General features: G+C 44.0%; 1 protein-coding gene across 9 annotated transcripts in view; it reads right to left on the minus strand.

The window, feature by feature from the left end:
* rbfox1 (RNA binding fox-1 homolog 1) overlaps positions 1-27,353 on the minus strand; it is a 2,164,526-nt gene that overhangs the window by 1,325,536 nt on the left and 811,637 nt on the right. For all 9 annotated transcript variants that reach the window (XM_038821058.1, XM_038821062.1, XM_038821067.1 and 6 more), the window contains one exon: positions 21,287-21,334. In XM_038821058.1, the coding sequence (XP_038676986.1) occupies positions 21,287-21,334 (48 nt within the window). The remainder of the gene's footprint in view (positions 1-21,286; positions 21,335-27,353) is intronic.

Below are 27,353 nucleotides of genomic sequence, written 5' to 3' on the forward strand. Positions count from 1 at the left end.
TCCAGAGCGGGGGTTGTGCCCCACAGCGCTGACGATGATGCCCACTTCACGCCAGCTGCGCTTGATTGTGCTGGCCGGGTACCAGTGGTCACGTCTTGGGCACAGGATCGCCCTACGCTCTTCAACTGCGTCCAGCAGTGTCTCCAGGTCATTGTCGCGGAACCTGGGATCGGCACGGCGGGGCTTAGCCATCTCTCTCTGTCGGGGCCTGTGCGCGTATAGCGCATATTAAATAGTGCGGCACGGTGTCATCCGGCCGTCGCGTGATGGCAGCGCTGCTCTGGTGCCACACATACAGCGTTTCCCGTGGCCCCCGCTGCTGGCCCCTATTCGGGGCCTGAATCGATGCTGCTGGCGGCCCATTCATGTCGTCATGCCTCCGATCTCTCATGGCGTTACCTCCAGGGTGGCGGCGTTCACGACGGTGCGGACACTCTGACTTGCTATTGGAAAATCCCGCCTAGGAAGTGTATATAGACTTAATATTTTCAACATTTGTTTGTATTAGCTCTTTCAATATTGTTTGAGCTCCTGTTATAGGGTTCAATGCAATAAACTGTAATAATTGACAACTTCCCTTCTTGCATCCATGCTACCCCTCATGTGGCTTCCATGCACCTTCTTCTGTTCTACTTCATGTTCACACAATTGAATATCAATTTACTGAAATAGGCAGAAGACATCCTGATCATTTTATTGTGATACATCCACATTCTTAATCCTCCGCTTGTTCAGAAGCAACCTCCGCCCTATTAGGGGAAGGAGCGGTAATACCCAGCTCTTAAAGCTTCAATGAGCATCAGCTGCTCTCAATTCATTGTGGTTTCCTCCAAGAGGGGAACTGCATTTCTATCATTTACACTTCAAAACCATTTCCAAAGAAAAATAAAACTTCAATTGGCAATAAATTAAGTCTGAACACTTGACACGTTCTATGAACCTCATAGTTCTCAAAAGCTTAACAACATTTTCTTAACAAAAATGTCAAATCCTGCAAGCTCCCACTGAAACGGGTTGAAAAGCAGCTGTAGTTCAAACTAGGCAGCTGGAGTCCAGTTAACTAATGGCAGGCAGTATTTTCCTGCCCGTTGGTATACTACTCAATCGATCCCGTTAACGAAAAAGAAGTCACAAAGTAGGTGACTGACCAATTGGATGGAAAATCTGCTCACTCCAGTGTGGTCCAGAATTGTACATCAAAGCACTACTTCGTCCCTGAGTGAGTTGGGCAAAATCTTGATGCCATTACAAAAAGAGGGCGGGATTTACTGACCGACTCGCCACGAGTTTTTTGGTGGCAGAGGTGACCAGCCAGCGGTATTTACTTGCCCCGCCATTGTCAACGGTGACTTCACCCCTCATTGCCGGGAAACCCGCGCGCCATCGTGGGACAGGAATATCCGCTGGCGTGAACAGGTGGTAAATCGTGTCCAGAGTAATTTAGCCCCTCAGCTGTAAACGGATCTGATGATTAATTATTAACCAAGTTTGAATGGTGGGAAGTGATTCACTTGTGCTCATGCAGCTTGTAACAAAAGGATTTTTACCTTGCTAGAACTGGAAAGAGTTAATTCCCGAATGCAATAATGTCACATTTCAAAGCACTTTGCAGCAGACAGCTTTTCAAAGCATGGAAGGCACATTCTTTCAATTTCCTTCAGGACTTTCCCATCATAGGCAAATAGGTCAGCTATTACCAGGAACAGGTCGGAAAATGATTCTCATTCCTGCAGCTTTCAAAACAACAGGAGATCTTTTGAAAATTATGTTGCAACGAATTATATACAAGAGAGCCCCTTGGAAAAAGAGCATTTTGATCTGGCTTGCATTACACCCCATGGTATCATATTGTAAACTCTTTGTACTTTGCTCAGCCATCATATGGTGATGCCTGCATGCAAGATATTATCTTTCATCATCTCTATCATCCATAAATCCATAACATAACGGGAAAAGACTGCATGAAAACCATTCATTTAAATTCTGTGTTTCATGTGCACAGTTGCACTTCATCGTGCACAGATGAGAACACCCATATATCTGATCCCGTATCCCAAATGGAAAGAGGAATACGGCCCTGTATGGGCTGACTGAAGAAAAATCAATTGGGAGGACTTCAAATCCAATTGAAGATCATGGCTGATCTGTGACTGAACTCCATATCCCTGCCGTTGGCCCATATCCATGTGATGCATGGTGGCACAGTGGTTAGCACTGCTGCCTCACAGCTCCAGGGACCCGGGTTCAATTCCAGCCTCGGGTTACTGTCCATGTGGAGTTTGTTCATTCTCCTCGTGTTTGTGTCAGTTTCCTTCGGGTGCTCCGGTTTCCTCCCATAGTCCAAACATCTACAGCATGGATTGGCCATGCTGAATTGTCCCTTAGTGTCCAAAAGGTTAGGTGGGGTTACTGGGTTATGGGGATAGGGTAGAGGCATGGGCTTCAGTAGGTGCTATTTCTAAGGGCCAGTGCAGACTTGATGGGTGGAATGGCCTCCTTCTGCACTGTAAATTCTATGATCCCTTAATATCTTTGCTTAACAAAAAACTATCTATTTCAGATTTAAAACTAACAACTGTTGTTTGTGGGAGAGAGGTCCAAAACTCTCTTTGAGTGAGGAAGTTCTTCTGCCCTGAACAGCCTAGCCCTAATTTTTAACCCCTAGATTTAGAAACTCTAACCAGTGGAAATAGTTTAGCCAGAATTCTCCCTTTGGGAGACAATGGATGGAATTCTCCGATTGCCGACGTCGAAATCGCGTTTGGCGGTTGGCCAGAGAATCCGTTTTTACGCTGAAATCGGGGCCGGCGCCGTTTTACGGAAGCTCCGCCCCCTCAGAACGGTATACTTGAGGAGTACGCCACACGCCGTTGGGACAACCTCAGGACATTACCTAAGGCCCTCCCCGATGCTCCGCCCCCGATGGACCAACTTCCTGATGCCATTGGTCACGTGTCTTCTCAATTTTCAGGGAACTCACGTGGCGGCTGCGGACTTTGTCCAGCGCCACCACAATGGGGGGAGGGAGCCGTTCCACTGGCAGGAGGACTTCGACGGGTGCTGGAAGGACTGGTAGAGTGTGGTCCGGGGTGCCGAGGGTGGTTACAGGGGGTGCATTACCTGGCAGGCCGGGTCCATGCGTGGCCGCGCCATGTTGTATGGCGCAGTCACCGCAGGCCACCTCCGTACGCGTGTGCGGCCACGGACCAGGTCATTCTGCATCTGTATCTGCAGGTAAAGCTGGAGGCTTTACGTTGAGCAGCCACTAGCCCCCCACCGGGCGGGGCATCGGCGCGGGGGTGGTGCTGACGTTTGGGCGTAAGATCAGACGCTTCCTCCGGACATAGCCGCAAAATTGGAGAATCCAGCCCGCAGTTCTCGCGCAGGAGCTGAATTGCACTAGTTTTACGATCCTCTTGTGGTCGTAAAGCAGGATGCAATTCCATAGTCCTTGCCATGCAAATTTATGCACGGCATGGATATGAGAGGATTTTGGATATTGGGCCTCAATCTTGAGCAGGTGTCCCGCAGCAGGCAACCCCTCTCCCGCATCACAAATCGGCCAGGGCCCCCCCACGGACCTCAGATCGGCTATAACGCCCCCTCCCATATCGCAGATTCAGCACGCCCCCCCCCCCCCCCCCCCCCCCCCCCGCCCCCACCGCAGATCAGCTACAAAATCCCCTCTCATTATCGCACGACAGCCACTCATCCCTGGATTTCCTGGGTGCCCCCCGGCGACGTGAACTGTTCCCCCCCCCCCCCCCCACCCGCAGGGACCCCTGTAATAGGATCACCACTCCCCACCCCTACCCCTTGCAGGACCTCTGTAATTGGCGGTCCCCACACAGGGACCCCCTGCCTAACAGAACCTCCTCCACAGTTCCATACTCAACACACACACACACATAGACACCCCACACAGAGATCCCTCCCCAGGAAAGAGACCCCTGGTCTGGAAGCTAAAAAGCAGTACACACAGGATCTGTGGGAAGCATTCTAGTTGTAATACTTACCTTGCAGCCCACATGTCCAGTCCTCTAAGGTAAGCAGCTGTGCCTGTCTGGTTCCGACAGATTCACTGTAGGCAATCCATTCATGGCTTTCGAGTGGTGGCCTGTGATTGACAACTCATAAAAATGACCTGCCACTTTGATCCATTCATCTCCATTCATGCTTCAGTGGCCTAAGTGGTGAAACCCCAATGTTTCTAAATGTTGCCCACATGAAAGAGATGTAAGTTGCACTATGTGCATTCCAATCGCTCAAGCGTGTGATTTCACTGACAAAGACAGAGTCATCCAGACTCGAAATGTTGGCTCCCTTCACTCTCTCCATGAATACAGTTCATTTTGATTACCTATGATGGCCCCACTTTTATGCAGCACCAGGATTTAAACCTGGAAACGACACTGAAACCAATAAAGGATAATTTAACCTTTATTTCAACAGTAAAATCCATTTTTCTGTCACATGCTGGGTTTGCTTCATTAAAGAAAATGAAAGCAATGAAATGATTCACCTTTTTTTGATTACATACCCCTGCTCAACGGAACATGATATTTAGAGTTTGTAGCGATGTAAATTTTAAATGACTGTTAATAAACCATGATGCAATACAACAGATTGCAAAAGTGCTTATATTTCCAATAATTGAGCAGATTGAACAGTTTGGAGAGTCCCATTCACACAGCAGATTCAAGCACAGAGACCAATTATTGAAAATGTGTGAATTTAGACTGTAGAGAGTTACATTCTGGAGAAAATTGATGTTATTATGCACTTAAAAGAGACAGCAACTGAACCATTTTGATATTTTACAAAACTAACCACTTAATGCCGTAAGTGCACTTAGCAATTGTACATACTGGATTAGGCTTGCAGCTCTTATTATACAAGACATTGAGAATCCATTAATTTATACTGATGAAATGTTTATGTTCAAAGAACTTGAATTATCGCATACATGTTCTTCAACAAACTTTTTTTAACATAAGTTTAGTGTATCCAATTAATTTTTTCGAATTAAGGGGCAATTTAGCGTGGCCAATCAACCTACCCTGCACATCTTTGGGTTGTGGGGGCGAAACCCACGCAAACACGGGGAGAATGTGCAAACTTCACACGGACAGTGACCCAGAGCCGGGATCAAACCTGGGACCTCGGCGCCGTGAGGCAGCAATGCTAACCACTGCACCACCGTGCTACCCTTTAACAAACACTAACTTGCATGAAAGAAATTATTGGTGAGGATGTGGAGATATTTTTGTACTCGGCCAAGAAAATAACAAGGGAGTCTTAATCATAAAATAAATAAACCATTGGCTTAACATATGACAAAAAGTAGTCAATGCAAACAGGAAAATGGCAAACACAGTCCGAGCTGAATCTGCTTTTATTGTTCCTATGTAGATTCATGGGGCAGAATTTATACAGTCCCCAGCGATGGGTTTGCAGACGCCGAGGCAGGGGGGCATAAAGTTCCATGGGAACCTTACGCACCAACCCAATTGAGACCTTTAAGTTGCCAATTCATCGCAATTAATAGACGGTCGGTGACAATGGGAAATCCAGCAGGTAAATCTGCTTGGGCGTCAGGTGGGAAAGGGCGGCCTGGCTCCTTCACAGACTTCCTTCGCTGATCAGAGACCACCCGTCCCCTTCATTATGTGGCCGCTTAAGGGCCTTAATTGGGGCCAGGGCGATCTTCCACTCCCCCACCCCCCCCCCCCCCCCCCCCCCCCCCCGAAGCTCTGCCCACCCTACTGTAAAACTGCTTCTCGGTTCGGGCGGGCGGGGTGGCGGGGGGGGGGGGGGGGGGGGGGGGGGGGGGGTGATCCCAGAGGAAATACTGTCCATGCAACTTCATGTTCCCCCACCATCTCAAAACCTGCTGGGGGAAGAGTATAAAATTCATGCCCTTCACAAATCAGGCTTTTAAGCAAGCAAACCTCCTTAAAAAAAAAAACAAGTTTCACCCACTCCCATCCAAGACTGCTTGATCCGATTTCTGAATGAGTGACCAACTGGATGCTAAGAGCTCTCACCCTGAAACCTGCAGATTTCAACATTTGAATCAGGGACCAATGCACATTGTAGGATGCAACTTGACTTGCATGCATTGTGCATAACCCACCGTTGGTCCAGGCATGAAGTGGGCTGAAAGGAACTGCTGCGGGCCACTCTGAGGGCAGGCCTTCTTCTTCAATATTTCTGGAACTCCTCCCGGCTAATTCACAGAAATACTATTGATCTCCATGCAACCACTAAACTGGTGTGAGCAAGCAGGTAGCACAATTGTTTTACCTGCCACTTGCCTGTTAGAAGACTGAACATCACCCCAACATTTTATAGGGGCTGACATTTAAATTCTGATTAAATACATCATAATTTCTGATAAACCTAGACTATAAAATTCATGAATTATCATAACTACTTCAGTAACTTTGCAATAGCTAAACAAAATCACCTTGCCTTCTAAATTTTGACTCTGGGCGAAATTCTCCAAAGTATTGATGCTGGGATTGAATTTCATATGGGGGCAATTCAGGGCATGCTAATGGGCCAGCACTCTGCTGTCACAAATTCTGAGCAATTCCTGGCCCAGCGGGCGTTCTAACTGCTGGGACCACTGTTAGCGCCAAAGAGCATGGCAGCTGGAGCTCTTTCTAAGCTCTCCACTTACCACACACTCACTGCAGCCACCAAGATGGCTCAGAGAAGACCTGACCATGAGGTGGGGAGTCTGAGGTAGACCCACAGCTCCATGCCAATGAGGAATGGAGGTACACCTTCTTCTCCAGGGTGGGCCGCAAACTCAAGTCTGCCCTCCTGAATGCTGCCTGGGAGGTGGTGGCAGAGGCAGTCAGCACTGCCAGTCTCACTAGCAGACGGCAGCTGGTGATCTGAAGAGCTCCCAGATGACTAGAGGCCTCTGTACATTTCAAGGACACAGCAGTATGAGCAGCCTGCAGCAGCCACCCCTTGGAGGGCATGGTGGTACAGTAGTTAGCACAGCTGCCTCAAAGCACCAGAAACCCGGGTTCAATTCTGGCCTTGGGTGACTGTCTGTATGGAGTTTGCCCTTTCTCCCCATGTCTGTGTGGGTTTCCTCCAGTTTCCTCCCACAGTCCAAAGATGAAGGTTAGGTGGTTTGGCCATGCTAAATTGCCCCTTAGTGTCCAGGGTTAGGTGGGATTAAAGGTGAGTGGGCCCAGATGGGTGCTCTTTCGGAGGGTTGGTGCAGACTCGATCGGCCGAATGGCCTTATTCTGCACTGTGTGAATTCTATGAGCCTGTAGCACCAACGGGATGCGTTTAAAAGACAGACTTCAGCAATGGTGGTCTGAGGCAAGCCATCCCGATCATAAGAGGGGCACCCCAAGTCCACGGACGTGGCACCAAGGCATTACCAGGTACCGTCCCCAGCCTAGGCAGCCATCCCTCAGCAAGCGCAATAGTTTCAACGCTTTTTCAGTGTTTTGTTAGCCTTCCATTCCCTCTCTGCAGCCAAGGCGCCCAGTCCACACTCGACAATACTTACAGTAATTCACACCCGTGAGACATCCGCCTGAGAGGCATGGTGGCCCGGAGCATACTGGGTCAAACGCGCCAATAACATTCAAATGCATGTGCAACCCTCGTTATTGCCACGAGCAAGAGACCGAAGCATGGCGTCCGATTCAGTGCCAGGCACAGACCACGATTTATACACGATGCTCCGCTTGATTGCGATGTGTGTCGGTGGCGTCGCAAAGCAGAGAATTCTGCCCTCTCATAGATTATCATAGAATTTACAGTGCAGAAGGAGGCCATTCGGCCCATCGAGTCTGCACCGGCTCTTGGAAAGAGCACCCTACCTGAGGTCAACACCTCTACCCTATCCCCATAACCCAGTAACCCCACCCAACACTAAGGGCAATTTTGGACACTAAGGGCAATTTATCATGGCCAATCCACCTACCCTGCACATCTTTGGACTCTCTTGTAACTAAAACAAAATTCTGACATTGAGTCACTTTTCTACAGCAATCTGTTAAATTAGTTACGCTGAGTACAAAACCAATACTCCTCTGTGTCACCGGCGTAAGGCCACATATTTATTTGGGAAAGATGTGGAGGAAAACCTAACTCCTTAAATTTATGGGGAAGCAAAATAAAAGTGAACACGAAACAAATGCCAAAAACGGAGCAAATGTAATTACTTTGCTCATTACAGAGTTAGTTCCAAGGTTGGATTTACAGAAGTTATCATTCCAAAAGAAGCTGACATCAGAACAGAATGTCGATTAGTCACATTCATAATAACCATTTTCCTAACTGCCAAAACTGGAATTAGAAGTTAGATCACAGTCTCTAATTTGCCTGTCAGAAGCACTGAATGCAAATGGCACTGAGTGGATTTAATGATTAACGGTTTACAAAGAGACCTCAAGATACTGCACGCCACCCCTGTCAGAAAAGCCAGATCTATTATAATATGTCAATGCAGCAAACTTGACAGCCGAACCACTGTGAAGCAATATTATTGGTTTCTGAATTATTCAAACTGCTGCTGTTACAGCTTTCACGCAATGCCAGACTACACAGTATGAGGTTACATATATCATATAGAAATGAACTGACAATTATAAAGAGATATGGTAAGTGCTTTTTGTTCAATGTGAAGAAGATAATGTCTTGCTTTCTCCATTACCAGCAGGGCCCCTACTTATCGTCACTTTCTTTTACCTCCACAGTAATGCCAGAAGGAGCAAAGCTTGGCAATAGCCAGCCTGTGTATTAGACTATCTCAAGGATATCAACTTCAGAGCAGCTTCAGATGTCACTCTTCCCCTTTATTTTGTTGCCATTTTTAGATTAGTTCAAATCCACCATATGGAGTAACAAAAAAGGTTGCCCATCAGTGAAAGTTTCACACTTTGGAGTTGATTAAGATTGTCAGTCACTGCCTGCATGTTACATTGTCATTGAGGAACATTCACACAGTTTTAGTTTCCAGCTGAAATTCAGAATTGTGCAATTGTTTTGCAAACTGCTGAACTTACATTTAAAGTATCTTCTGCAAAACCCCAGCAGCCTCAATTTTAACTCTGGGTACCTGTGTGTATGGATCTCACCAATTTCTCCAGAAATGGAGCTTGGACTAATTTAGCCCTCAGTTCCTTTCAATGCACCTGATCTCACATATTCAGGATGAGAAGTCATTGAGAAGCAGCTGAAAATTGTGGATCAGGTAAGTGGCAGAATTGGCTGATAGGCCATCTTTTTTTTTTAACGTTTATATTGGAGTTTTTTTTCATTTCTGGTAAAGTTTAATCACGGCGATCTCATAATCAGAAAGGTGCTGCAACTATAATTTCAGAAGCATTCCAGTTACACCGAACCAACAAAGAAAATAACAAGAAATGTACCTGTTTGGGTCTTGTCCCAATCCACCGCTCCCCTGTCTCCTTAGCGTGAAGAATTACAGGGCCTTGACATCTTCAGGCCAATATCCAGCTAAAATTGCAGACATCTCCTAATGATGTCAATGCGACCAATATACGCAAGTAGGTCAGAGGCTGAGAATTCTATGGTAAGCACTCAGCTGAATCCCCTTTGTCTCTCCAACATCTACAAGGTACAACTGAGGAGTGTGACGGAATATTCACCACTTGCTTGGATGAGTGCAGCCCCAATAATGCAACGCCACCAACAAAGCAGCCTGTCTGACTGTCATCCCATCCACTTCCACCTCCTGCGCATTATCACAGCAGTGTATGCCATCTACAAGATACACTGCAGATACTTGCCAAGGCTTCTACCACAATATGTTTCAAAGCCATGATCTGTACCAACTAGAAGAAGAAGTACAGCAGTCACATAGGAACACCACCACATGCACACTTCCCTCCAAGTCATGCAAAATACTGACTTGGAAATATATCACTGTCCTTACATTGTTGGGTTAAAATCTTGAAATTCCCGACTGAACAACAGTATTAATGTACATGCACAACAAGGATCTAACCTTCTCAAGGGAAATTAGGGATGGACAATAAATACTGACCTTGCCAGTAATGTCCTCTCTGAAAGAATGAAAGAACTGCTTTCTAAACGTGTCACTGGAATCAGCATTTTTCCTTTTGGTGTAGTGTATATAGAGTTCCAGAAGGATTTTTATGATGTTGAACATCGGAGGCTGTTAGCTTATGGAGTTGAATGTAAATTATTGACCTGCTTAGGAGAGTGGTTAGGTGACGGCTGATGGTATTTGGGAAATAAGGGGTTTATATTCCTATTGCAATAATTTGACTGGTGATATTCTATGAGGATCTGTGCCGAGGGGCCTCAACAATATTCATTGAGTCTGAAATCTCTGTGAGTGGCAATTAGTGTTGGATTGCCAATCCATGACTTATTTTTCACTTGAATTATTTTCCAGCCTGTCTCGCTTGACCTTCTGACTCAGGCCAGGCAAGATCCATGCAGTACACCATGACCCCGGGGTCGAGTGTCGAAGTTCAGCTGACTCAAAGGGAAGGAGGACACACACTTTTTTATGGCACGGACTGCGTAAACCATGTGATTTTAAAGGTCCATTAAAGTTCAAGCATTTTTCACAGGCCAGGGAGAAGGTCAGCAGATAAGAATTTGGGGGTGTGAAAATTTGGGGGTGTCGGGGTCGGACGTTGGGGATCAGCATCGGTTCAGATCGGGTCGGGCCTCAGGTCAGGTTAGGTCAGTCCTGGGAGGTTTGTGTTAAGCCTCATGAAGTGGGGGGAGAGTCTTGGGTTGGGTTGGATCTCTGGTGCAGTCACGTCAGACCTTGGAGACACAGGGTGAGAGTCTCCAGGGTGAGGGAGGGGTGCTGCGTAGAAGGGTCAATCCGGACGTGGTACTTGGGTGCTGGAGGGAGACCCTTGTGGGGGATGGGGGCGTCAGGGAAATGGGGGAGTCCCATGTGGGGGGGTAGTCAGGGGTGAGAGAAGATGCACAATTCATAACTTCAGTAAAGATTGAGTACAGTAGCATACTTCAAGATGACAGAGAGGTCGATGAAATGGGACAGACATTGGCAAATTAAATTCAATGCAGAGAAGAGTGAAGTGATACGTTTTTTTCAGAAAGGATGGAGAGAGGCAGTGGGCAAGGTTCTTGTGCAGTTGGGGAGACTCCATGGACTTTTAAAACGGCAGTTGGGACCCGGATGTGGAAGTCCCAATTTATGCCGGTGGGGGAAAGGGGTTGGGGGATGATTCATGAAAGTGGGAAGCCCAAACGTACCTGGGCCACCTGAACTCAGTGTTGACTTCAGACAGACCACATTTCGGCTGGTTCAAGATCCTAAAACAGCGGTTCTGGAGTCACAAAATGTTGGAGTAGATATAAACATTTTTGAGTGGATAAAGTATGTTGAAGTGTCATGAACTGAAGTTTTCAGATCTTTTTAAACTTGGAAGAAAAAAACAAATTGGCTTAAGCTGTCTGTGAGAGATAAAACAATACTGTTTGCTGGACTGCATTGATTGGCAGGCCATCTGGTGTAAGTTAGAACAAAAACTACCACCGGATCATAGTTTTAAGAGAGTTCTTTTTTGACATTTGCCAAGGATGGTTATTGTGTCATTATGCACGCTTGGCAGAGTTTCAAAGGTTATAATTATTTTATCAGAAGGTTCTAAATTCACAGATGGTTGATAGTTTAAAAAGGGTATTAAAGGATTCGCTGCCTTTGAAGTGGTTACTAAATAGAAATGTGTTTTTTTAAATAACAGATTAAACATTTGAGGAAATTTAAAAAAGCTTTGGGATGGGTTTCATGAATGGGGTATTGTTCACTATCAGATTTATTGGAATTGAACAAAGGCTGAGGGACCTCAGTTATTTGAAGCAGCTGGAGAAGCTGGAGTCTTCCTCCATGGAGCAGAAGATAACAGGATTAAGTTTTGAAGCTTTCAAAACCATGCAGGATTTTGGTACAGTAAAGGATAATATTTCCGGTGGCAGAAGTATTGCTAACCACAGATTTACTGTGATTGGCAACAGAGGCAACAATTTTTTACTCAGTAATCAGCAAGGCTGGCATAAGAAGATTCAACAGTAAGATTCAAGGTAGAAATAATATACTAACAAGGGAAGAAAGGGCTGATTTAGCACAGGGCTAAATCGCTGGCTTTGAGAGAGCCGACCAAGGCAGGCCAGCAGCACGGTTCAATTCCGTTCAGCCTCCCCGAACAGGCGCTGGAATGTGGCGACTAGGGGCTTTTCACAGTAACTTCATTTGAAGCCTACTTGTGACAATAAGCGATTTTTTTTTTTTTTCATTTCAAGTAGCAGTCTTTGGGGCAAGAGCAGGGGAAAATAGGATTAACTGGATAGCTTATACCAAATAGTCAGCGCAAACAGGATGAGCTGAATGGTGTTTTAATGCATTCATGGAAGGTGACTTGAAAGGTCAGCATTTGTTGACCACCTCTAACTTATTCCCTTGGAGAAGATAAAATGCCTTTAGTGAACACTTCCTTCTAGCCTACCTAAGGTGCAATTGTTATACTGTCAGTGCTGTCATTCTATGAAACAATGCAATAGGCAGATAATACATGGTGCATGCTAATGTCACTCTCTCTAGGTGCTGAGTACCTAACTTAACACAGATGTTGATGTCTTGATGTCCAGGTCCGAGACCATTCTTTCTGCGCACTAATGGTCAGTACATGTCTGTACCCTAGCGGCTGACTGCATGTTATCGGTGGCCAATGTTCAGACACAGCAAACCTCTGAGCTGCAGCGGAGCATCCACTCAATGCCCTTAGCTCACTGGAAAGATGGTAATGAGGCCTGAGCCCAAAGATGTTCTGCCTTCCTGATTGTCACATTGAGTGGACCCTTGTGGATGTACTGACGATATCATGTCTGTTTGACACACAAGTAAAAAAATCTCCCCACACCTCTATACAGGAAGCATCGAATTGGAAGGAATAAATCCATGGTCATACACATAACTAGTTTGATCAGCAGGCAAAGATTTAAATGAATTGAAACAGATTAGCCAGAAGTTAATTAATTATTAATCAAAACCCCAAGCTTCATAAGTGGGTTTCCTAAATTCCATGAATTTAAAAGATCCCGCTCATTGTTTTGAGCATGGAACTGTGGGGGAAAGGTTGTAAATACTGGATCCTTCACAGACGCATCTCCACTGTCTCTTCCTGTGCTCCACAATCTCAAATAACTACACAGTTGAATGGTGCATGCTTATTGTACTCCATATCAATAAATAATAACTTAACCCTGTTTAAACATTATAATGCAAGAATTTAAAGGAATTTTAAATTAATCTGGAATCAATAGATACAACCACACTTTTTCTAATGGGAGTTTTTTTTTTTGCCACTCTCCTGTAACATTCACAATTTCTTCTCTTTAAGGCATTTTTCCTCCTTTCCATTATCTCCAGCTTTCCTGTCTTCTTCCCCTTTTAGGATAAGAATATCTCTGGTTATCATCCTCCCCAGCCACCTTCAATGTAGCTCCAGGGTCTGGAAGTATATTAGCATGGACAGAAGCATTTAGATCAGCATCTTGAATCAGCATACAGACCAAGTGCTGGAAAATAGAATTAGAATTGGTAGGTGTTTGATAGCCAACGCAGACACGATGGGCCGAAGGGCCTCTTTCTGTACTGTAAAACTCTATGATTCTATCACTATGACTCTTTGACTTTATGAGTCTTAAAGAGGGCCATGTTCCCCTGTATCTCTATACTTGGGGAAGGGCATGACTTGGGTCCACTGGATCTCTAGCAATTGATTTTCATAGCTCAGCAAATGCAGTGTTCTATGTCAATGTACAGTGTGAGGTGCTTCAGCTGTAACACTCCTCAAATAGATTTGTTTGGGAAGAGAAAACAATAGCCCATAACTTCCTGGTTCCCCAGCATCACATTTAGAAGGTACCCCCAATGATGCGCTGGGGAATCCCTCTCGGAAACTCCCAGACAAGGGTTTACCCAGCATTGCCCAGAAGTGCTAACTTCCTCTGGACAGGTCCGCTGCACTGGGAACCATCTGGCAGAAGCAATTTAAATTGTTACCTTTGAATGGTCCTGCAACTTTTACCCTGATAGTTACTCTGAAACAGTGAGATGAAAAACTCTACTCCTAACTCCAGAGTAACTACTTAAAAACTCAGACCCGGCTTGCACAGGGGACCCCACACACACATGAACCCCAGGGACCCACCACCACATCCCCACACCAGACTCCCTCCCAACCCCAACCCGACCCAATGTCCCCCTCCCAACTGGACTCCCCTTTCCAAACCCCCCCCCAGCCCAACCAGACCCTCCACCGCACCGGTCCAACCAGACCCCCACTTCAATGCTCCTGTCCACTCAGCCGAGTGAGGAATGTTCGGCCAAGGCAGGAACTTGGAATCCCAGTTGGGGGTAAGTCCATCGGGGTGGCAATCCACTCAACATGCCACTCTGAGGAAGTTGCTGCAAGGTATGATTTAGGATTACAGATTTTACACTGCTCGTAGTTATAACTAATTCCAGAGGCATCCAACGATATAAAGAAGATCCTCAGAGACTTCAACATAATTTGAAGCAGAGCAAGTAAAGGTTTTGTTCTTGGTTGATGTTGTGCCTGTTTCAAAAGGGTAAAATGGATGCCAAGAGTCAGTATGGGGACGACATACATGCATACATTCCGTGTTTGAAAAGCGCTGTTCAATAACGGTGATGGAAAAAGTCCCCCACTTGAAACAGGCATAGGTCATGTGCAGATGAAAATAGGAGGACCAATTCCTGTTTTAGATTCCCTTGCTGAAATTGGTATATCTTAAGTGCTGCCAGCCTGCTTTCACCTGCCTTTAGAAAAACCTGGTTAGCATGAGGCCAGTTGGAGGCCATTACCGCCAAGTGTTTTTTTAAAAAAACTTAACTGGATGTGGAACCATTGTTCCCCCTCTTGACTCCCCATCAGCGTTGATGATGCCTGGCCTCGGCCAATCACCTCTTCCAACCTCCCTGGGCCTAGTTGAGGGTTGCCACCATCATGCAGCAGGCCAGAAATTCAAACTGGCAAGCTGCCTGCTTGATGACCAGCAGGCATTTTCAGCTCACTGCACCCCAATGGCACACACCAATGTCTCAGCCCATGTGGGATCAGCACTAGGCTTTTAACAGAATGTGGAAGAGTACATGGAAATTGAATCAACTTCACTGAAACTTAAATCATGTGCCTCACATTTTAACTTCAGCAAGATTTAATCTTGTCATTGCCATAAATGTGAATAATTTTAAATATGGGAAGAAGCTTATTATGGGGATCAGTCCAATAAAATAAACCACTGATCATTTGAGCCATGAATAATGAAGGACAAAGGGTGAATGGTTCGCTTCATGATTACAACCAGAATGTATCCCGTATAAATATTATAGATTTACCATTCATCAATTCATTAAAATATTAAACTATGCACTGTCATATGGTGAACTAAAGTTATTTTAAAAAAGTGACAATACACCTGCTGAGCCCACTTAGAATTCATTGAATTTTAATGGACTTTGAGGATAGAGACAAAAGGATTACAGTTCTCTCACTTCAATGGTGAATAATAATTTCGATGATACCTTGTTATTAGGAATAATCTGTAGTACAGCCTGAAACCGCCTGTGAAGAAATCCATTTTCCGAGCAGCCAGTATGCTCTGCACAGCTTTAGTCACATGCTATATCTTGTGAATCTCTATCCTCCGAACACAATGTCAAATCTCAAACGGAATCTTGGACAGGAAAAACTGCCCAGTGGTCATTGAAGAAAATTTTCAGGATGCAGTGAGGTGCAAAGGTGGCCGTCAAACAGATACCCTTCTGTTATTATGATGAAGGGATTGAAGTCCGTTTAGTCATACTGACCTTTATAATGACCACTTCTGACCCCTTAACGTTCAGTAGCCAATGCACTATCCGAATGAGTTTAACTCCATTTCAGCAAAACTCCACAATGACAATCACCTTTGAACTTAACTAACAGCATGCCCAGCCATCTCAAGCCAAACCATGGTAACTGCACAACAAAGTGAAGGGGGTGAGACGAAAAGCTGAGCTAACCTTCTCAGCCCTAAAGAGAAAAAACATGGCTTCTCTAGCCTCTCTACCAATTTAATTTGGGAGCGCATTCTAGAAAATCACCTCTGCATCATCCTTTTGAAGGACTTGACATCCTTCACAAAGCATGGTGCCCAGAATTTACTGCTAATGAATGTGGCTACATCACCACTTGGACTGTTACCACGTGAGCTACATCAATCACTATGGTATCGCAGCCAAGTTAGCAAGCCTATAGTTAATGGCCCTGTCTCCTTGCTCTACATGGGAAATGTCAGATTTGATAAAGTCAGATGTTCCCCGGAGGAGGGCATCTGTTACCTTTCAATGCAGGAAAATACAGCTCCCGAGGTGACATCGCACATATCTCCTGTGGGTGATAGAGATGTTCTGGCGCTATAAGGATTGAAGAACATGCTGATCTTCATCTCTACTGATATGACCCTGTGGAAGGTCGACTAGGACTTCACGTCCTCCTGGAGATGTTAATGCAGGTGGCCAATTGCTTCTATTGTGAAGAGTTATCTCGCATGCACTGATCTTCTGACAGGCCTCAATATAATCATTCCCCCTTGTACACGGAGTGCACTGGACCTCCTGCATCACTCACCTGACTTTCTGGCTCTCTGCATCCCCTCTTCCTCTGCCATTACAATATTAAAGAGGGGAATGCCCAATAGCAGGGCTCCTTTGGTCTTCTGAACATGTGAGAGGGTTGCGGGGAGGTCAAAGAAAACCTCAAGTTCGGAGACTCTAGGTCAACAAAATTTCAGATGTCAGTAAGAAGCAACCATATAAAAAATACAGCAGAATTAAATAATTGGTCTACTAATCATTGGTGCAAAATCATTGGTCTGTTCCACAAATAAAGCTGCAAAGTTTGCTCCATCTCCCTGGGCTGTGGCTCATAAATTCGATTTCTGTCATGTGATCAGACCCCTGCTGCCCTGAGGGATGTTGTAGCAACAATGAAGTTTCCAAAAAATGGTGCAAATACAGTAAAATTGTGTTGTCCTGCCTTCCCAATGGGCGTGGAGTGACAGAGAGGGTCTCGGCAAAAGGTTAATGGAATTGGTACAAAAGGTCACCGCAAACCTGCCGTAGAGTAAGGTACATGTAAATTTTATTGATCTTCTCCACTCAGAATTGGCATTAGGCTCTACTTTATGCTGTATCATCAAATGACTACAGGAAAATACATAAATCAATTTTCATACTACGTTGTATTCACTGTTTACACTACTCTACACCTGTGTGTCAAGAGTTTCAACAGAGATATAAACCCAATAAATAAAATAGAACTTTTAACAAAATATGTAAACACAACAACAATGGGAGTTTATTTTTATTTCTCACTGATTACAGCCATACTTTATGAGAAGTGTATTACACATATACTGCATCCTCTCTTTATTCTATATTTGCTCTTGACTTCTATTTTTAAACCAGCCTCCTGATATTATTCAATCATATACTTTTTGCCACATACCATACCAATAAACCTTTCTGAACCAATATTTTTAAGCCGTACTTTTCACTTAAACCATAATCAAATTGTAAAATGCAGCGGTCATGGATTGAGAACTGAAAAGTTCTCTTTCTGGGTCTTGAAGACTCAGCGAAAATAACAAAAGAAAAACTCATTCTCTGGGCTCTGGGTTTCAAATACACTTCCGCTTCACTGACTTTTTTTGTTCCTGCTTGGCTCAAATGAGACATTATCACAGTTGATAGCTGACCAGCAGCTATTAACAGGCAGTACTTACATCAACTCTGAAGCCTAAAGCTCTAAGCATTTAATGGCTATAAGGAGGCAGTGTCTCTTTGTTGGGCTCAGATTTTAAAACTAGCATTACTTAAACAGCACAACATTTTTATATAACCAGCAAATTGGGATACATTTTAAATCCTGACTTCAATTTCCGCCAGTCCATGTAAAATGCAAACTATTCACTTCCATTAAAAAATTATTTCAGGTTGCTTTACAGATTAGAACCTCAGTTGACTGTAACTGCATGAGCTGTGGGTGCCAGTCGAGTTCTGTACTGCAACTTGCTGTCTAAAGGAGAAAGGAACATCAGCCAGGTCCTAAACTAAGCCTGTTAAACAAAGAATGCTCTTACAAAGTGGGTACTGTGGCTTAAGGAGCTAAATAAAACTAACGTCAAATCTGATCTCAAAATATTACAAGGGCAATTTTGGGTCTGTGAAAATGCACTTTCACAGATTTCATCAGTGAACACAAAAGGTATATATTAATAAGAATTGTACAGCAGCCTCACGGCTGTTGCCCTGAACAGCTTGCTCCCAAAATGTCTTTGCCCAGGAGTCTCTCTCACCATGGGGTGATTCTCCACTCGGAGCCCCAATTGGTCACACAGGTCAAATGACCTCTGTTGCTCTTAAAGGGACAATCACCACAGGGTCATACTGGTATAAGATTATGAGGGAGACTTTAAGGTTCACAACTAGCAAAAACTGGTAGAATCTATCACATTCACCCTGACGATGATGCCATGTTCTTTCTATTGAAGGACGTATGACTGGCAAGGCCACAATCATTCCATCACTAGTTATACCTGAGGAGGGACTACTGTAGTGGTTTGATACAGCTGAATGGCATTCTAGCCCACTTCAGAGACCAGTTAAGAGTCAACCACATTAGTCTGGGCCCACAGTCACATTTAGGTCAGACTGGGTAAGGGTAGCAGATTTCATTCTTTGGAGAACATTAGGGAGCCAGCTGGAGTTTTATAATAATCCAACAGCTTCATGATTACTTTGATTGTTACTACGATTTTCTTCCACATGTCTCTTTTTCAAAATAGAATGAAAACTTTCACACTGGTGAGGCCAGACACAAACTCCAACTCAAATGCGCCACATTCCTTGGTCCAATAGTATAATTATTACACTACTGTTCCCAAGTCTCTGCCTTGGAGTGACCGGGATGCTCACAAAGGTCACTTTGCAGTCTTTTTAAAAGGTGCAAGGTGGAATCCTACGGTGTTTGCAAGATCCTGATTGCCATTTTCGGACTCAACTGAGGTTTTTTAAAAATTTGTTCACGGGATGTGGGCATCATTGGCCGGGCCAGGATTTACTGCCCATCCCTGAGGGCATTTAAGAATCACCCACATTGCCGTCAAACCATGAAAAACACCCAGCTGGTTCACTAATGTCCTTTAGGGAAGGAATTCCGTCATCCTTACCTGGTCTGGAGTCACATGTAGGCCAGACCAGATAAGGATGATGGATTTCCTCCCCTAAAGGACATTAGTGAACCAGATGGGATTTTTTTCATGGTTCTATTAGGCTTTTAATTCTGGATTTTTATTGAATTCAAATTCAATAATCCATGTGCCATGGCAGGATTTGAACCCGGGTCCCCAGAGCATGACCCTGGGTCTCTGGATTATCAGTCCGACAACGATATCACTACGCCACTGCCTCCCCCTGAACAACAGTCTGAACTGGCAATCCTGTCAAGAAGGATCCCAAAAAGTGGGTAGTAATTTATTTTAGATTGCGGCCACCGGCATACTAAGATCGCCATGCCATCCGTCCCCTACCACCTGAGAACAGACCTCATTCAGACCTTTTCGCAGGTGGGACCCTGCCGGTTTCCTTTCAGATTCCCTGGTCATTTTTAATGAGACCCAGTCATTGAGATAAACAAGGCTTTGAGACCATGTACCTTCTGACCAGCTGCTCGTAAACTATACCCGGGTTCGGATTGTATCTCATAGTTTGTGTGATTTAATACATTTGAACAAGATCAATCAGGAAACGTCATGCCATTGCTTCACGCTACTCCCTGACCTTCAGTTGCCCTGAACAGATCCTCGATCTATAAATCTATCCCAAATGTGGTTTTGCACATTAAAATCAGATATACAGCATTAGTAATATTGTACGTTTCTCATTATTACAGGTTTCCTAATTGTGGTGTTGCCATTTTGGCAAAAGTAAATCACTCTTGTTCTCGAATCTCATGTAAAAATCCCAGCATTGCCATGTTTCTGAAAGATTGTGATCTGCAAGTTACCAGAAAAAAATAGTTTTTCTGGCACACCCAGTATGAACGGTCATATTTTAAATTTTGCATACTATACTGTATGTGAACCTCCCTGACGTTAGTCATCAGATATTTTAAAAAAAGAACATCTGAAGCAGAGTTGAGAAAACAGCATTTTTACAATTCTTTGTAACTCTTCCTTCTGTGACACTGCATTATGCAAAGGATGAAGCTTATTTCTAATTTTCTGGTTGCAATTGATTCACCTTTTTTCACTTACCCAGTATTTTCATTGGTGAATACAACCCGATTACACTGTTTGTATGACATTTATTGTCACTGCTTTTGGCTGCGATCTTTTAATATTTAAACATCAGGGGGAGCAGGAATCTGAAGTGGTACAGTTAGCTTTCTCCTCACACAGCTGAAGATCATGCACAAACTGCATTGGAGAAATTAAGAAAACAATTCCTGCTCTATTCTAACTGTATGAAGCCTAGCTTTTCCAGTTTCTGCTTTGAATGTCTTAAATGGACATCGACATTCTTCCACAATTTTGAACCCCATTCTTACATCAATCCAAATACACCAAAGTTTGACCACAATTTGATGGATTATAGAAACTATTAAATTCCCAGAAAGGAATTAGACCAAAAGAGTGATAAGACACGAATGTAGAATATTCCTTATTCAATAACATGTTGAACAACATATTTACTAACCTGCGCAGAGAGCAAGTGGAGAGATACAGGTATATTTCTCCTGAAGGTCGGACTAACTTATTCACAATACCTACCTTATGAATGCTGCTCTAAAGGAATTAATGCACTTTGCTTCCCTGTTCTTAAGTAATGTACAATGTTAACATATCCAGAGGCAAAATTCAATATCCTGTAACCCCCAGCAGCATCAGCTAAATCCTCTAGGTATGTTTATGGTTCCCTTCTCTGCTATAACGGGATAATTAAAATAAAGTTTCTGTGATCAACTTAGCAAAGGCAAAGCAGTCTATGCAAATATTGAATTGCCAGCAGAGATGCCATTAGTACTCCTTGCATGACCAGGTTCACTTCCACTAATTACACATAAATATTGTGGTCTGACTTGTAATCTCAGCAGGGAGTTTAGACGATGAGAGGCTAGAACAACGCTGAAATGTTTGTACTCACTGTGTTGTTGTCTTTGTCTGCACAGCTATTGCACTCTGCCTTTGAATCCTGAAATCAATAACAAAATGGATTAGCAAACTTGGCAACGGTGCTAATGCGAGACTATTGTAAACCGCGTTAGAAACAAGCTACAGTCGATTCAGTAAAGGCAAATGAATTTTTAATTGGTTAATGAATATTTATCTGAAAAGTTTTGGAGCCAGAGATGTTTCTTCAGACCCTGAGAACAGGCAAAACTAATATTTTGAAAGGGAAACCTTGCGGCAAATGTGAACAAATTGCGAAAAGAAAATGTTGCAGATTGTGCGATGAACTTTCTTACGAGCATGTAATAAAATCCATTGAAGATTTAATTGACTATAATCTATAGCCTACAATCTATATCTGCAACCTCCAAATATATTCTTCAGGGAAAATAATCACATCAAGGCAGCTACTAGTAGCACTTAGAAGGCAGATTTTTAACCTGATGTTTTCTTCTGAGTCGCTGTATTTTAATGAAGTTCAGAAAGGTTAGATTTACCACTGAGGTTAAATGGTTACTTGATTCAGGATGATGCTGCATGGATTTTCACTAACTTACTCAGTCTTTACCAGTAGATGGCAGCAAGGAGTTACATATGATAGCTTGCTCTGTGGTGAAATTGAACCTGGCATCGGAGGGCACCAGTAATGTGTTTAGTACTTAATTATATTTATAAACATTTTTTAGTCAAAATTCCCAAAGTGCTTCATAGTTGGAGAGGACACCACTAAAATGCAGAACTTCAGCTTTATTCTGCTAAGTCCCACATTTTCATTCATCACTGTATGTTTTGGGGTGCTTTAAATGCAAATATTTTACATAGCAACAAGCAAATCTTCCAATAGAATTTCACTGGAATGTCATGCAAAATCATGTCAAGCCATGCACCAAAAAAGAGATATTTATTACTCATGTACAATGAATAGATTCTGTTGACAGATGGAATGTAGTGTGGAGTCTGCTTTGTGAATCCTCACCCTCCACAAGTAAAAATCGTGGCTTAATTGTTGCTAAGTAACTATTTAATTAGCTGTTATGTTTCTGCTATATTTATAGAGCGGATGAATTCTATCATTGTTCCTTCTGGAGATCTTAACTTTATCTGAATGCCGACAGATTCCTCAAATTTTGAAAACAAATATTCACATATTTTCAGCACAAAATGGATCGATGTTAGATTCTAGAGTTTCAGATAGATTTCAAATTGTCCTGCTTTTCTGAATTTCTATGAAATTACACTTCTCAACGTGCAACAGATGGGAACCATAGAACTATAGAAAAGTTACAGGGCAGAACAAGGCCATTTGGCCCATCTTGTCCATGCCAGCCCAAGGACACCCAGGTGCCGATTCTAATCCCACCTTCCTGCAGCCGGTCCGTAGCCCTGTAGCTTACAGCACGTAAAGTGCAGATCCAGGTACCTTTAAAACAGTTTGGGGTCTCTGCCTCCACCACCAACTCAGACAGCGAATTCCAGACTCCCTCGACCCTCTACGATAAAAAAAAGCTCTTCCTCATGTCCCCTCTACACCTTCCGCCACTTATCTTGAATCTATGTCTCCTAGTTCTAGAATTCTGCATGCAGGGAAACAATTTTATCCTCTCCACTGTAACTCACACCCTCATAATTTTGTGCACCTCAATTAAGTCACCCCCTCAGCCTTCTTTATTCTATGGAAAATAACCCCAACCTATCAAATCTCTCCTCGTACATTTTTCAAGCCCACGCAACATTCTTGTGAACCTCCTCTGTACTCTCTCCAGAGCAATTACGTCCTTCCTGTAATGCGGTGACCAGAATTGCACACAATGCTCCAGTTGTGGCCTCACCAGTGTTTTATACAATTCCAACATTATATCCTTGCTTTTATATTCAATACATCTGCCAATGAAGGAGAGCATTCCATGTGATTTTTTTACAATCTTATCTACTTGAACTGCTGCCCTTTGGGATCTGTATTTGTATGCCAAGATCTCTCACTTCTTCATCTACTCTTCTTAGTATATTCCCATTTATTGTGTACTCCCTAAAACTGTTTGACCTCCCTAAATGTATGACCTCATACTTCACGATGTTAAATTTCATCTGCCATTTTATCGCCCACTGTACCAACCCATCTATATTATTTTCGAAATTATAGCTATACACTACACTCTCCACCAGTTGGCCAGCAGGTCGAAGGCGGCAGACATGTCTCCTTCAAATAACCTCCTCCCTGCCATATTTTCCTTCCGGGGAGATGAGGGCGGGATGGAGTACAGTCCCGGTACCTTCAGAGGCAAGGCCCAAGGCAGCAACAAAGGCAAGTGGATGACCAGACAGGGCAAGCTAGATCACTCGTCTCTCTTTACTGGAATATCGGCCCAGTTGTAATGATGAATATCAGGCCCTCCATCACTCTACATGTCATTCCTCATGCCCCCTCCTGCTTTCATACAGATTCCATACACCCCCCATGCCACCATGCTTCACATATCCCCAAGTCTCCTCCAATGCCCCTCACACAGTATCTACCATTGAAAGACCTCAGGAGACATGTCTTTGAAATGGACATTGAAAGAAAAGCTCCTAATAGCGACTCAGTTAAATTCTCCAAATCTGACCAACAAGTCTCACTAGAGAGCACTGATTACTGTAATTGTATCAGGTATGTATATAGCTGGCAGAGTCATTAACGGTGGTCAGTTACCGGCACAATATTGTATCAGTATCCGTGTTGGATGCTACATGGCTCTCCCTCTGAGTCAAGAACAGAGAACCCTGGAAAAGTTCAGCAGGTCTGGAATCATTCGTAAGGAAGAAAGCAGGGTTAACATTTTGAGTCCTTTTGGCCCTTTGTCAGAACTGAAGAGAGGGAATGTGTTAGATTTTAAACAATAGCTGTGAGAGATTTCAACAAAAAGTAGCAACTTTAAGAAGAAGAGACAGATGTCCTGGTGTGGGTGGGGTGAGGGGGGAAGAGGGTTTGTACTAAGACAATACAAGTATGGGACATATTAAAAAGAGGGGTTCAAGATGGAGGAGAAAGATTATAATTTAAAGCTGCCGGACTCAACGTCGAGTCCCAAGGGCCGCAACATGCCCAACCAGAGGATGAGCCGCTGCTCCTCCAGCTTGCGCCATACATTGTGCCTCTTCTGAAAACGTGTCAACACTTTGACAGTAACGCGAGTTGGATTATGAATAATATATTCAATGAGTTATTTAATGAGGTAGGTGAAGGTGATGCTGAAAACAGCTGAGGCAAATAATGAGATGTCAAGTGCTTCAGCTTGGGCTAGGAAAAGACTCAAACAGCGAATTCTGTCAGGAGGAACCACAGGAATTTTCAGAAGTATGACATTAAGAGATTTGATCTTTTCTGCAGAGTGACTGTGCGGACTTCTCACACCCCTTTAAAAAAAACGTCTGCCAATGCGGAGCAGCATTAATAAATGAGTGATAATTAACATAAATGAACATAAATTAATAAATGTTCAATAACGCTCATCCTTCACCGGCAGGGATGTTTTGTGTTATCATAAAGCCATCTATTTTGATGGAAATTTGTTCGTTGTGAGTGAGGGCAAAGGGCTAAAATGCCATTTATACGGAGCTGGCTGCTCGCAGGCAATTGGGATTCAGAAGTAGAAGTAGAAGACGATAAGTTACAATGTCAGCTGGTGAACCTTAATTGAGAAATTACCATCAGCTATCAGGACTGAGGTGAATGCCTAACTGAAGAAAAATGCTCATCTTTAAAGAGAAGGAAAATTCTGGAAGGCCCATCTTGATCTGCTGAAATTTTGTTGTGAAGGGCCACTGATGGTCATCATTTGTGATCCACACTTCCGCTGCTCCGGGCTGAACAAAATCAACGTGAGGACAGGAGGCCATTCTGGCCATCAAGCCTATTTGTTCCTTGGCCAAAATAGACTAGCAAAGACATGAGAATTTCAATATCATGTTTTTAAAATGCACCAACTGCCATAATATGGTCAATGCAGTGAAGCAAAATCCCCATCCGCAGGGAAAACTACAGGAATGACCCTTTTACAGGGAGAGTGCTGTTGTACAGTACTCTGTGTTAATAAAACCTCAAAGGGTTCATGTTTGTTCATGTTCTTAGAACTGTGCCACTTTTCATTGATAACTATTACAAAAGGCTTTCTTGTTTTCTCTCGCGCAAGATACGTTAGAAGGGTCCAAATTGCAGGAATCATGGAGAGCACTGTTACTTTCATAATACTAATGTTTTCAAAAACCTCAAGCATATAATTAAACAGCACAAGTGTTCTTACAAAACTTACAACTGATCCCGTGCCGGCTATGGAGGTTTAATGACTTCACAATCTTGGCAGAAGAGAGTGCGATCTTCCCGGTACAAGTCTCAATCCTGAGATAGTTTCAAATCCCAAGAATGGGTGGGTTGGTTGAGCATGCTTGGAAAATTCTAACTTTAAACATCTCAACTCTGCCTCATCGCACCCATCTCTGGTTTCAATAAAGGCGGGTTTGGGGCTGAATGATCAATCCACTCTAAAGAATCTGTCACAACAAGAGTTTAAGGAGACAGGGTACATCATTTTTATCAGCTATTATTGACTTATTATAGATGTATATCCTGGACTTTGGGATTCATGAAAGATAAGAGGGCTTAATTCATATGGTAAGTGCATTTACAGCAAGAAGGAGCAGGAGCATTTTCTTCAAGTCCAAGAAAGCTGCTTGCTTCTTTCCCCCGTGATTGGCTGACTACCACCCAACTCCTACTTCCAGGACATCTGACCCCAATTTCCCCCTAATGGCCTGCTGCAATCGCTCCCCAATCACTGATTCCTCCTCCTCCCCCTATCTTGCCAAGCTGTTAACATCCAGAAGGCTTTCACCCCCCCTCCCTCAACTAGCTTCCCATAAATATCTGGGCTTTGATTTCTAAAACTGGTTTTGTGAAGCAGAATTGCCTGCAAATAATGTGTACGTTATTCCATGTGTTCTCCATATAATTCATAGAATCACTTCAGTGTAGAAGAAGGCCAATCAGCCCACACCCCCACCCTACTCCTGTAACCCCACCTGACCTGCACATCTTTGAACACCAAGCGGCAATTTTGGTATGGCCAATCCACCTAACCTATCTTTGCTCTGTGGGAGGAAACGGGAGTGCCCGGAGGAAATTGGCACAGTGGTTAGTGCTGTTGCTTCACACCTCCAGGATCACAGGTTCAATTCCCGGCTTGGGTCACTGTCTGTGCGGAGTCTGCACGTTCTCCCAGTGTCTGCGTGAGTTTCCTCCGGGTGGTCCGGTTTCCTCCTACACTCAAAAGATGTGCAGGTTAGGTGGATTGGTCATGCTGAAATTTCCCTTGCTGTCAAGAAAGATTAGGTGGGGTTACTTGGATAGGTGGAGGTGTGGACTTGAATAGGGTGCTCTTGGGGCAGCACGGTGACACAGTGGTTAGCACTGCTGCTTCACAGCACCGAGATTCCAAGTTCGATCCCAGCTCTGGGTCACTGTCCGTGTTGAGTTTGTAATTTCTCCCTGCGTTTGCGTGGGTTTCGCCCCCTTAATCCAAAGATGTGCAGGCTAGGTGGATTGGCCACACTAAATTGCCCCTTAATTGTAAAAAATGAATTGGGCACTCTAAATTTTTTTTTTAAAGTAGGATGCTCTTTCCAAGGGCCGGTGCATACCCGATGGGCCGAATGGCCTACTTCTGCACTGTAAATTCTATGATTTTATGATTCTATGATTCTATGAACATGCATGTTCCATAGCAGCAGACAATCACCCAAGGCCGGATGTTAACCTGGGTCCCTAGCACCGTGAGGCTGCAGTGCTGGCCATTGTGCTACCGTGCTGTTCTGTTGGGCTACTGATTCCTGCGTGATGATAGTAAAGCCACAATTGGCCTTGCTATCCCAGACAGGAAAAGGGACACAAAAATCAACATGGGGTGATGTTTCAACCGGCTTAGTGATATATTGACAATACTGATGAAAAAGAGAATTGGGCCCAGATTTCATGTTACCTCATGGCTAAATGGCTTGCTCATTCTCAG

Source organism: Scyliorhinus canicula, chromosome 15 (genome assembly GCF_902713615.1).
Source record: "Scyliorhinus canicula chromosome 15, sScyCan1.1, whole genome shotgun sequence".
In the NCBI taxonomy this organism is placed as follows: domain Eukaryota; kingdom Metazoa; phylum Chordata; class Chondrichthyes; order Carcharhiniformes; family Scyliorhinidae; genus Scyliorhinus; species Scyliorhinus canicula.